At 43.7% G+C, this 12,019-nt stretch overlaps 1 protein-coding gene across 2 annotated transcripts in view; it reads right to left on the bottom strand.

Annotated features, from left to right (window-relative positions):
• Nucleotides 1-294: 294 nt before the first annotated feature.
• The window catches only part of ARHGEF7 (Rho guanine nucleotide exchange factor 7), a 176,444-nt gene continuing 164,719 nt past the window's right edge, over nt 295-12,019 (bottom strand). For both annotated transcript variants that reach the window (XM_040336224.1, XM_040336225.1), the window contains 2 exons: nt 2,402-2,456; nt 295-1,272 (listed from right to left, as the gene is read on the bottom strand). In XM_040336224.1, coding sequence (XP_040192158.1) covers nt 1,150-1,272; nt 2,402-2,456 — 178 coding nt within the window. In that variant the 3' untranslated portion in view covers nt 295-1,149. The remainder of the gene's footprint in view (nt 1,273-2,401; nt 2,457-12,019) is intronic.

The raw sequence follows: 12,019 nt of genomic DNA, 5'->3' as shown, positions 1-12,019 counted from the left end.
CTTCAAGTGTAAGTCATTGCTTTTTAACTGCAGTCCTTATGGCCAGCCCTTACGCTTCATGTCTCCTCAAATATCCAGAGTTAAATAGTGCATGTAGTCTTCGGGAAAGCTACTTATTACCTGGATGTGCAGGGGAAACATGCACTATTGGTTCCTGAGGTTTTATCATTTAACTGGTAGGGACTGGTGACAAATGCTTAATATTGTTCAGACACTACTTTGGATGATTTAGGAATATTTCAATAACCTCAACTATAGCACATTACAAAAGGGAGAATTCAGCCCAACTAAAAATCAGATTATATTTCATATTTAATTGGATGCAGGTGAAAAACTCAAGTAGCAAATATGTATACTTTCCATTAGGTTGAGCAGTAATGATATAAACTGGAACAAAAATACATGTAGATATATACAATTTTATATGCCCCCCAAACACATTAAAGGTAAACATAATAAATATATTTATATATATTTGTATAAACACAAATCATAAGTTGTTAGTGACAAGAAGATTTAGCCTCCCTTGCTTTGACTGTTTTAAAAACATATGTTTTTGACATATAACATAAATAAGGCAAATAAATTAAATACATGGCCTGACTATGCGAACATGTACTACGAGACTTTGCCTGTTTATCTCATGTCAATGTGGTATTTTTTTCTCTTTTTTTAAAGGTAGACTTGTTTTGGAAATATTTACACCTGACTGTTATGCAAAACTAACAAAAAAAAACAAAGTAAAAAGATGATTTAGTGCCTTTTACATATGAATTCAAAACATTATATACATAAAAGGGAGCATTACAGGTCTCTACCAGTTTAAAAACAGCAGTACTTAAAAAAAAAGAAAAAAAAAAAAGTCTGACTCTTAGCAACTGCTCTTTCTGCAAAATGAGGTAATCAACACGTAAAGTTGATAGTTTGGATTTGGTGCTATTCAACGTTTACCAACTTCACCCTTTGCAACTGCTGAAAGGAGTATCTGAAGAAAGTTAGATAAAGCATTCTGTACAGTACAACATAGTCATATTACAATCCAGTTACATCTTAAACTGCAGTGTTTCTGTTTTCACATGGACACACATGTAACAAAAGTCCAAATATTTTTGATCCCTGGTATGGAATAAGAAAGACACGAGTGCTGCATTACAAATTGGTTTCATCCCATGAGGGGTCATTCATATTCTTTAGGACTTTTCTGATGAGCTTTTCAAGATCCTTTCTAGCTCGCTGTTCTTCCTCTAAAGACTTCTTCATCTTTTTGCTGTCCTGTTGATTATATTAAGGAGTCAGTTTACAAACTTAAAAATTGGCTCTAAATAGGTTTATTTTTTACCTTACACCAAGGGTTGTATGCAACTCAGAAACATACATCATAACCTAACCAAACTTGTTGCAATTTGATTGTACAAAGTCCTTTAAATTTACCAACAATATAGTGCAAGAGCTTGCCATATTAGATACAAATTAATTGGGTTTTTAAGATGGGTCCTCAAACTACATTGTTGAACTAAATCTAAAAGAAATGTGTGCTGTCAGCTGAAAGTATAACTAAAGCCAAAACTTTTTCTTTCGATCTTGGATAGAGCAGGGCATATTCATGATGAGAGAAGCCCCCTCTTCTGCAACTCTCTTGGAAACCAATGTCCACTTAGAAATATTTTACCCTCTATTCCTGTTGTGATGGCAACTTAAAATTTTAGATTTTCCTTCACTTTCATTCCCCGTGACATTGGTGATCATGACTATTTAAGAGAATGAATCTCCTTAACGGGACACAGATGGCAATAAAACACAGTTGAGAGAGCTCTATATTAAGAAGGGATTGGGTGAAGATTCCAAAACAACTGAATTAAGATTAGAATAGAAAGTGAGTGAGAGATGAAGAGCAAGGGGGAAAGTGAAAACGTTTTAAAACACTGACTTTGCAGGACCAAACTAACTAGTGTTCATTAAAGTACCAACATCATGCTTATATATGATCGGGTAGGAAGGATATGGCCAATATGCTTTTGTGCAACTTTAAAGTAAAATGTCCTTTGAAATATCCAGGTTGCCACTGTTGACCTCATGAAAAATTGCCTGCCTGCCTGCCAATCCAATCTTCTGGCTTCAGAATCTGAGTGTCAATGATCCAAAACAAACATTTCAAGGGTTTCATCTAATTGCTGCATACTTAGTTAGGGACAGTAGGTCAAAGTACTAAAGCCAGAGGATCAGCATTTTCACGGGAAGACCATTCTTAAATAATTCTCTCATCACAGGTATTCTCTTAACAGAAAACCTGCTACCACACTAGATGTACTAATAATAGGGATGCAGGTTATTTATCAAGGTAAATACCCTAATTTGTTAAGTGTAATTACTAATGTATTAGAATGTATTAAAGCATACAGACCTGTTTTAGCTCCTGAACTTCATCTTTTAATGCATACACTGTGTCGACAAGACTCCTTGAAGAAAAAGCACACATTGTACAGTAATGTCAAAATCTTTGAAAGCGTTAAATATACAAATTAACCATTTTTTATAATGGTGGAAATTTCTAATGAGCTCTGTCAGAACCAAAATCTTGCATAAAACATGATTTTTGCCTTTGGAATACGTTTTCTAGGAGTACATTACAGGACACAGAGTGAAATATTCTAGAACCACCACTGGGTTCTATTGCCACTTTCAGGAGAATTCAATTCAGGCAAAGCAAAGCTGTAAGGTCTGCACAATATAAACCCTCCTCCTCCCAGCATGCCTCAATTTAGAAGCAGGCAAAGATGCAAGTGACTTGCTTGTAAAATTCCATATCTTGGGTTACAGTGCAGGACACAGGCAAAATATTCACAGACACTGTATATAGGCTGGCCCATTAAGGTGACTGGACACTGGCAAAAACTTTCAAGGACATGCCCTCTGGGAGAAATCCATATAACCCTACCCCATACCATGTAGAATAACTAAGAAATGGAAAGGAAGGTGGCCTGTATTTTGTACTGCAATCCAAGAAATGAAATTTACAGGCAAGTCAAAATAGGGAGTTCCTTGCTTGGCAAGACGGGAGCATTCGTAAAATCAACAGACCCCCTCCAGAGGTGGTTCTGGCCAGCTCAGTAGATTGCTTTAAGAAAGGCCTGGATATTTTCCTAAATGTACATAATATAACTGAGTACTAAGATTTGTAGGTAAAGTTGATCCAGGATAAATCTGATTGCCTCTCGGGGATCAGGAAGGAATTTTTTTCCCCTGCTGTAGCAAATTGGATCATGCTCTGCTGTTTTTTTTGCCTTCATCTGGATCAACTGTGGGTATGGAGTTGGGTGTATGGGATTGTACTATGTTTTTTATTTTTTTGTGGTTGAACTGGATGGACTTGTGTCTTTTTTCAACCTAACTATGTAACTAAGAGAGGAAGCCTGTTTGTTGCAATGTATTTGGGTAAATGGAACTGCTTACAAGGAGGTCATCATCAGGCTTAGAACTCTCATGGAGAATCCTAATGTGGGATAACTCTTGGATATCAGGTTTTGTCCTGTGGACATTTTCCCATAGATGCAAGGAGTCCTTTGAAAAAGGTTGTCTGGGTAGCCTGTGACTTGGGTGCCCTGAGTTCTAAGCAGGGCAAGTAGTGGTGCTAAAACCTTTGTGAACACTCAGAGCAAAGAATAGGCCAGGCAAGGGAACTGAAGGAAATTGTTGAGGGATTTTAAATCCAGAATAGGCTGACCTTTTCGTAGAAACCTCTGAACTGGTCTTGTGGGGGTACTGGGCCAACTGCTTTGTACCGCTATTGAAACCAACAATTGAACCTACAGGTCTGTAATGTCCCTGTGCCAGAAAGAGGTAAAACTGTAACCGTGCTTTCTGAGAGCGCCTTTTCATTGGAAAGAGGACTTTGGGAAAGACTTTGTGGGCTTTATGGCCTACGTCTTGGACTGAAAGAAAGGGCTGAACTTTTATTATTTGTAGTCTGAGTAGGGTGATAAGGTGCTCTGCGATTTGAGAAAGTAATGCCTCCTGAGAAAACGTTTTTGAAATCTTACACTGTGGATTTACTTCCTTTCTTCCTGTGAGATGATTTATTAACTGATCAAGTGCCTCTCAAAAAAAATCTGCCTTAAAAAGGGGCATATGAGTGAGGTGCTTTCTACAAGTAACTTTAGCTAGCCTGGCTTTGAGCCACAAGAATATGCGCATGTGACTGAACATTAGAGCCATTTTGGAAATTTGTCTCATCACATCTAGGGCATTCAGACAAAAGAGCAGAATGTAATTGTTGTAATTTCTCTGTTAAAGCAAAGTCCTGAAAAACAGGAACATGTTGGTTATTCATTGTCCTAGTGCAGTTTTCTGCATTTTATCATACTGAAACTGCAGCAAGAACAAAAAAAAATACTAAAAGGGGTTGTAAAGGTAATTTTGTCCCCCTAAATAGCTTCCTTTACCTTAGTGCAGTCCTCCTTTCACTTCCCTCATACTTCGATTTTGCTTTTTAATGTTCTTATTTCTTCTGAGAAATCCTCACTTCCTGTTCTTATGTCTGTAACTACACACAGTAATGCAAGGCTTTCTCTCTGGTGTGGAGAAAGCCTCTTGAGGGGGAGGGGGCGAGCAGGAGTGTCAGGACGCCCACAGCTCCTTTCTCTATCTGCAAAGTAGAGTGTCCTGACATGCCTGCTCGCCCCCTCCCCCCTCAAGAGGCTTTCTCCTCACCAGTGAGAAAGCCTTGCATTACTGTGTGTAGTAACAGACCGAAGAACAGGAAGTGAGGATTTCTCAGAAGAAATAAGGACATTTAAAAGCAAAATCGAAGGATGAGGTAAGTGAAGGAGGACTGCACTAAGGTAAAAGAAAGCTATTTACCTTTACAACCCCTTTAAGGCCATTAGCTGTTCTAGGGATTGTGACAGATGGAGAGAATTCTGCTTTTGTCAGATACACTCCTTGTTGCATGTCTAAAATAGAACTTGGAGTTGGACGACCAGTGGTAATACCAGTTCTTGTTCTGATGCAAGGAAAGCATCTCTACGCCGAGGTTGAGTGTTGTGTGGACCATCTGCAAAGCAACTAATCCCCTGAGGTTTTGTTGTGGCTCACTTTTGCCTGGTCTCCACCATAGCCACAGGTGATCGTATTCCGTGTAGGGTACTGACAGAGTAGGGTGAGAAATAAAGGGTAATTGAGTCTGGAAGGTGTACGCACCAATGCAGATGTAGACTGTCCCATAGCAAAGTCCTCCTGGTGAAAGGGTGGGAGGAAGTACTCCAATGCCCAATTCACACTAAGTTTAGAGGGAACACGTGTTCCCACCTGCGTTTATTTATAAAAAAATTTAGCGCCATGCACTTTCCCTTTAATGGGCTGTCCTATGGGTGACAAATGTGCCAAAGAGCTACCGAACCTTTTAGGGCTGTGAGCTTAGCACTCCAAGCATGTCTCTTAGTCGCGTTTGGGGTGTCATTAAGAATTAATGTCACTTCAAGCGCAATATGCGTTTGTATTGTGTTTTTTATAGTGCGTCCACAGAAGGCGCAAGCGTGAATAGGGCTTAAAAGAGAAAGTAAACTTCCTCTGCAGACGTTTACCTATAGGTAAGCCTATAATAAGGCTTACCTATAGGTAGTGTAAATATCTCCAAAACATGTAAAGAATAGAATATATTCACATTGCATGTAGCCAGGGGCATCACTGGCGCATGCGCTCTGAAGGAATGTCCACGAGTATCGTTCCTTCTGAGCCCCTTGTCGTAAACTGTGGTTCCCGTGCGCATGCGCAGGAGTGACGTTATTGCGGCTCCGACCAATCCCAGCGCCGGAGCACATGAACCCAGAAGAAACTCTGGGAATGATGTCGGCTGTGAGGTCCATCACCTTAGGACACTAGTAAAAAAAACTGATGACTCATAGTATGGGGTAGGGTAATTGGGAGGTGACCAGGGGGCATCCTCAAAAGTTTTGCAAAAACTTTATGAAAACTTTACCAGTGTCCTGTACGACCAAGGATTTTACAGGTAAGACAAATACAATTTTCTTAATTGTACATTACAGGACACAGAAAGTAGTATTCTTGAACCAATGGGATGCCCTAAAGTGATATTAAGACCTTGTTTTTTTTCATTTAAAACATGTTATACGTGTCTGCTCTGTGCAGTGGTTTTGCACAGAGCAGCCCAGATCCTCCTCTTCTCGAGTCCCATGTTGGTGCTCCTGGCTCCTCCCTGCTGTCAAATGCCTCCAGAGTAACCGACTTGCTCTGGGGGAACCAAGCAGGCGCGCTCCCGACCCATGGCTCTGTGTGTCTATTCACAGACAAAGCCATGGTTCTGCACGGCCCCCTCCATCTCCTGATTGACTCCTAGGCTGTGATTGACAGCAGTGGGAGCCAATGGCTCCCGCTGTTGCCAAAAGTCAGTCAGTAGTGCGAGTCCCTTGAGAGGCAAAGCTCTCATGGACATTGCTAGATCGAGAGGGGTCTCAGGTAAGTATTAGGGGGGCTGCTGCACACATTTTTTTTACCTTCATGCATAAAATGCATGAAGGTAAAAAAAACTTGTGCCTTTACAACCCCTTTTTTATGAGGTATATTTAATTTATTTATTTTTTTGCACAAGAAAAGAAAAAAGTAAAAAAAAAAAAAAAAACAACAGTAGCAACCCAAGTACAGTACAGCCTAGCCGTGCCTCCCCTGTCCCAATAGAGATCATTAATGGCACAGAGAATGGCGTTGTACATGAGACTTCATTACATATAGCGGTGGGAAATTCAGAAAAATCTGAATTGCATTATAATGCCAACAGTGTCAAAGATCAAATAAAGGGACCCATTCTAAGTTTCGAAGTCGAACGTTGTCAGGGCAAGAGGGCTGGACATCCACTTGTCAAAGAGACGGGGCTTTTTTGTTAAGTTGAAACGTGAGCTTGTATAAAAGGATAGACTGTCGTTTATCAACTGGCGGCAAGTGGTTAAAGTAGGGCAAGTTGCTCCTTTCCATGACAGAAGGATAGTCTTCTTAGCAAAGAAAAGAGATTTTTAATACAGCTTACCTGTAAAATCTTTTTCTTGGAGTACATCACGGGACACAGAGCGGCATATTCATTACTATATGGGTTATATGGAGTACCTTCAGGTGATGGACACTGGCAATCTCAAAAACAGGAAGTGCCCCTCCCTATATAACCCCCTCCCATAGGAGGAGTACCTCAGTTTTGTAGCAAGCAGTATGCCTCCCAAAATGGTCCCCAAAAGAGGGGTGGGAGCTCTGTGTCCCGTGATGTACTCCAAGAAAAAGATTTTACAGGTAAGCTGTATTAAAAATCTCTTTTTCTTTATCGTACATCACGGGACACAGAGCGGCATATTCATTACTATATGGGATGTCCCAAAGCAATGCTTACAATGAGGGGAGGGAGAACATCTTCCCAAGACAAAAGGATTTAATTTAGAGATATACTCAAATCATAATAAATCCAACTTAGTTGAGAAAAAATAATTTTAAATTTTAAATTTAACTCAAAAGGCAGCCCCCGGAATCCGAGGGTCTCAAACTGCAGCCTGCAGCACTGCCTGCCCAAAGGCTGTATCAGTATTCCTTCTTACGTCCAACTGGTAGAATTTGGTAAACGTGTGGACAGAAGACCAGGTTGCTGCCTTGCAAACTAGAGCGATAGAGATCTGGTGGTGTGCTGCCCAGGAGGCGCCCATGGCCCTAGTAGAATGAGCCTTTAATGATAACGGAGGAGGCAACCCTTTCAAGCCGTAGGCCTGAGTGATTAACTGTTTAATCCACCTCGAGATGGTGGATTTTGCAGCTGCCTGCCCCTTCTTGGGCCCATCCGGTAAAATGAACAACACATCTGTTTTCCGGATCTTCTCTGTAGCTTTAAGATAGGCCTTCATGGCCCTGACAATATCCAAGGTATGCAGCAACCCTTCCTTTCTGGAAGTAGGTTTAGGAAAGAAGGATGGTAATACCAAATCCTGGTTTAGATGAAAACTGGATATAACCTTTGGTAGGAAGGAAGGATGAGGGCGGAGAACGACCCTGTCCTTATGCAAAATAAGATATGGTTCCTTACAGGATAAGGCTGCCAGTTCCGATACTCTTCTGGCGGAAACTATGGCGACCAAAAATACTAACTTCCTTGTCAGTAAAACCAAAGGAATTTCAGCCAACGGCTCAAAAGGTTGTTTCTGTAAACTTGACAGAACCAGATTTAAATCCCACGGACAAAGCGGGGATTTAACTGGAGGATTAATACGCAAGACCCCCTGCATGAAGGTCTTAACCAGCGAGTGGGTGGCCAGCGGCCGCTGAAACCACACTGACAAAGCTGAAATCTGTCCCTTGATAGTGCTTAATGCCAGTCCTTTATCCACTCCTAGCTGGAGAAAACTCAATACTCTATCGATGGTAAACTTACGAGAAAGCCATAGCTTGGACTCACACCAGCCTACATAGGCCTTCCAGACCCTGTAATAAATCACCCTAGAGACCGGTTTCCTGGCTCTGATTAGGGTAGAGATTACCTTCTGAGACAGACCTCTACCCCTGAGAATCAGGGATTCAGCTTCCAGGCCGTCAAATTTAGATGCCGTAAGGCAGGGTGGAGAATCGGACCTTGCGATAGCAGGTTTGGCCGTAGAGGAAGAGTCCAAGGGTCTCCCACTACCATCTTTAGGATTAGTGAATACCATGCCCTTCTGGGCCATGCTGGAGCTACCAGGATGACTGGTATGTGCTCCACCCTGATCCTGCGCAGCAGGCGGGGTAGTAACTGGAGCGGGGGAAAAGCATAAAGAAGTTTGAACTGATGCCAAGGGCAAACCAGCGCATCGGTTCCGCAGGCCATCGGATCCCTTGAGCGGGATATGAACCTGTCTAGCTTCTTGTTGAGTCTTGATGCCATGACGTCCACGTCCGGCACTCCCCATCTCTGGCAGAGTGTCTGAAAGACCTGTGGATGTAGAGACCATTCCCCCGGCAACAGAGTCTGGCGACTTAAAAAGTCCGCCTGAAGGTTGTCCACTCCTGGAATGAATATTGCCGATATGCAGGGCACATGAGCTTCTGCCCATAGGAGAATCAAGCTCACCTCTCTCTGAGCGGCTTGACCCTAGGTTCCCCCTTGGTGATTTATGTATGCCACTGCCGTGGCATTGTCCGATTGAATTCTTACCGGGAACCCCTGCAACTTGGACGTCCAAGCCCTGAGGGCTAGTCGAGCAGCTCTGAGCTCCAAAATGTTGATGGGCAACTGCTTCTCTGGCTTTGCCCAAGTGCCTTGGCGAGTGCAACCATCCAAAATTGCTCCCCAGCCTGTCAGGCTGGCGTCTGTGGTTACTATCTTCCAAGCCACTGGGCTGAAAGACTTCCCCTTCAGTAGATTCTGAGGGTCTAACCACCAACACAGACTTTGTCGGACTCTTGATGAGAGCGGCAAAGGGATATCTAAGGCCTGTGGCCTCCTGCTCCATGCTGACAGGATGGCTGCCTGCAGGATGCGAGTGTGGCTCTGGGCGTACGGTACCGCCTCGAATGTGGCCACCATCTTGCCTAGTAACCGCATACATAGGCGAACAGTTGGTTCCTTCTTGCTTAGAACCAGTAGGATTAATTCCTTGATGGCTTTGACTTTTATCAGAGGCAGAAACACCCTCTGTTGTTCTGTGTCTAATCTCATGCCGAGATATTCCAACTGCCTTGTGGGCTGGAATGCTGATTTTTCTCGATTTAGGACCCAGCCGAACCTCTCGAGGTACTGAACTGTGAGGGCCACTGCTCGTTCCAAGCCAGGAGACGAGTGATCTATGACTAGGAGGTCGTCCAGGTATGCTAGGATCGTGACCCCTTGGATCCTTAGATTGGCTAGGATTGGAGCTAGGACCTTCGTAAACACCCGGGGGGCCGTAGCCAACCCGAAGGGAAGCGCCATGAATTGGAAATGACGTAGAGCCACCGAGAAGCGTAGAAATCTTTGATGTGGCTGGTAAACTGGAACATGAAGGTAAGCATCCTTTATGTCTATGGATGCCATAAAACCGTCCTTCTGAAGTGCGGCAACTGCTGACCGCACGGATTCCATCCGAAATGAGCGGACCTTTAGGTATGCATTCACCATTTTTAAGTCCAAAATTGGCCTGACATCGCCGTTGGGCTTTGGGATGATGAATAGGTTGGAGTAGAAACCTAGCCCCTGTTCTTGGACTGGTACCTCTACTATTACCTCCTGAGAGAGTAGATGATTCAATGCCGCTATTAATGCGGCTCCCTTCTTCGGATCGTTTGGTACTCTTGACTCCTGAAAATGAGGAGGAGGAAACTTTAGGAAGTCTAGTTTGTAGCCTGTAGCCACGGAGGACCGTACCCATCTGTCGGGAATGCTGGCCTCCCAAACCTCTGCAAAGAGACGCAGTCTTCCCCCCACCTTCGAGGGTGGGGGCGCCCCTTCATAAGGCCGGCTTGGGGGCTGGCTTTGCTGGCTTGCGAAACCACTGCTTCTTGCCTGCGACGGCCTGTCCCTGCGACTTGTTAAAATTTGATCTTGCAGGAGGCCGTCGATACTGTTTGGTATTGGAAGGCCCCTGCCCAGGGGAGTACTGTCGTTTAAACGCAGGCCCCCGAAACTTCTTCTTGGTGGGCAAAAGAGTACTTTTTCCGCTTGAAATGGTCTGGATTTATTTGTCCAGGTCTTCTCCGAAGAGTCGTCCTCCATGGAAGGGGAACCCTACCAGGAGCTTCTTGCATGGGGGCTCTGCCTCCCAGCTCTTTAACCATAAGAGTCTTCTCATATGGATAAGGGATAACGATAAACGTGACGCTTGCTGGATAGAATCCTTAATCGCATCTACCGTAAAGCGTATGGCCCTAGGGACGTCCGAAAATTCTTCTGCCTGCTGGGCAGGAATAAGTTTAAGCATCTGCATAGCTTGATCCGATAATGCTTGTGCAACCCCAATTGCAGCCACAGCTGGCTGCACTACTGCCCTTGCAGTAGTGAAGGTGGTTTTAAGTAGCGTTTCCAAGCGTTTATCAACCGGATCCTTGAACACCTGTATGTTTTCTACAGGGCATGTTAAAGATTTGTTAACACATGAGATGGCCGCGTCTACAGCCGGGGCTGCCCATCTCTTGGAAAATTTCTCTTCCATAGGATATAAGGCAGAGAATCTTTTTGGTGGTACAAAGATTCTATCTGGCTTGGCCCAATCTTGGAACATAACTTCCTCTAGTAGAGGATGGATCGGAAAAACCGCATTGGTTTGAGGCGCTCTTAGTGAGCCCAAAGCTGAGACCGTTGATACTTGGAGATCTGGTACTGGCAAGTTGAACGTCCTATGGACCAAGTCTGTTAAAACTTGAACCCACCAGCTCTCCCTTTGGGAGGCTGCGCCAGACTCCTCCGTACCCGGATCCTCGATCCCTGAACCTACTTGGTCCTTGTCCAAGAGGTCTTCCAATTCCCCTGCGTAAGGGACCTCCTCATCTGAGGGTTCACGCTCGGGCGACGGAGATCTATTCCGTTTTTTGCCCCGCATAGCCTTGGCTATCATTTTTTCCATTCTTTTTTCCATCTCCCTTAGAGAGGTGGACAGTACCTCGTCCGTGACCACCCTAGGGTTGGACTGACCCGTGCCAGCTCCAGCCCCAGATCTCGATGGTCCCACCAAGGCTCCCTCTGGGGAAAGTAGCGGTATGACCTTGTCCGAGACCTCAGACCCTCTGGGGGAATCCCCACCTCTTGTACCCTCTGAACCAGATGCCATAGTACAATACCGAGGTACGCCCGCTACTTAACGGTGTTTGGGAAAATAAATAGTCGTTGCCCAAAGGCCTTTCTGGGGGAAAAAATGCCTTCCTTATTAATTTGTTTTTTTTGTTTTTGTTTTTTAAACCAAAGAAAGAAAAACCATTCTGTCCCCCTTTAGTAGTATTTGCCAAAAAAAAACTGCTGAAAAAGAAACCCTATCTCTAGGGTAAAAGACAGTCTTTTTGAAGACTGTAATACTCTTCTTTGGCCACTGTGTGT

This window comes from Rana temporaria, chromosome 2 (assembly GCF_905171775.1).
Source record: "Rana temporaria chromosome 2, aRanTem1.1, whole genome shotgun sequence".
Taxonomy (NCBI): Eukaryota; Metazoa; Chordata; class Amphibia; order Anura; family Ranidae; genus Rana; species Rana temporaria.
This window is presented reverse-complemented; position numbering and strand designations above follow the sequence as displayed.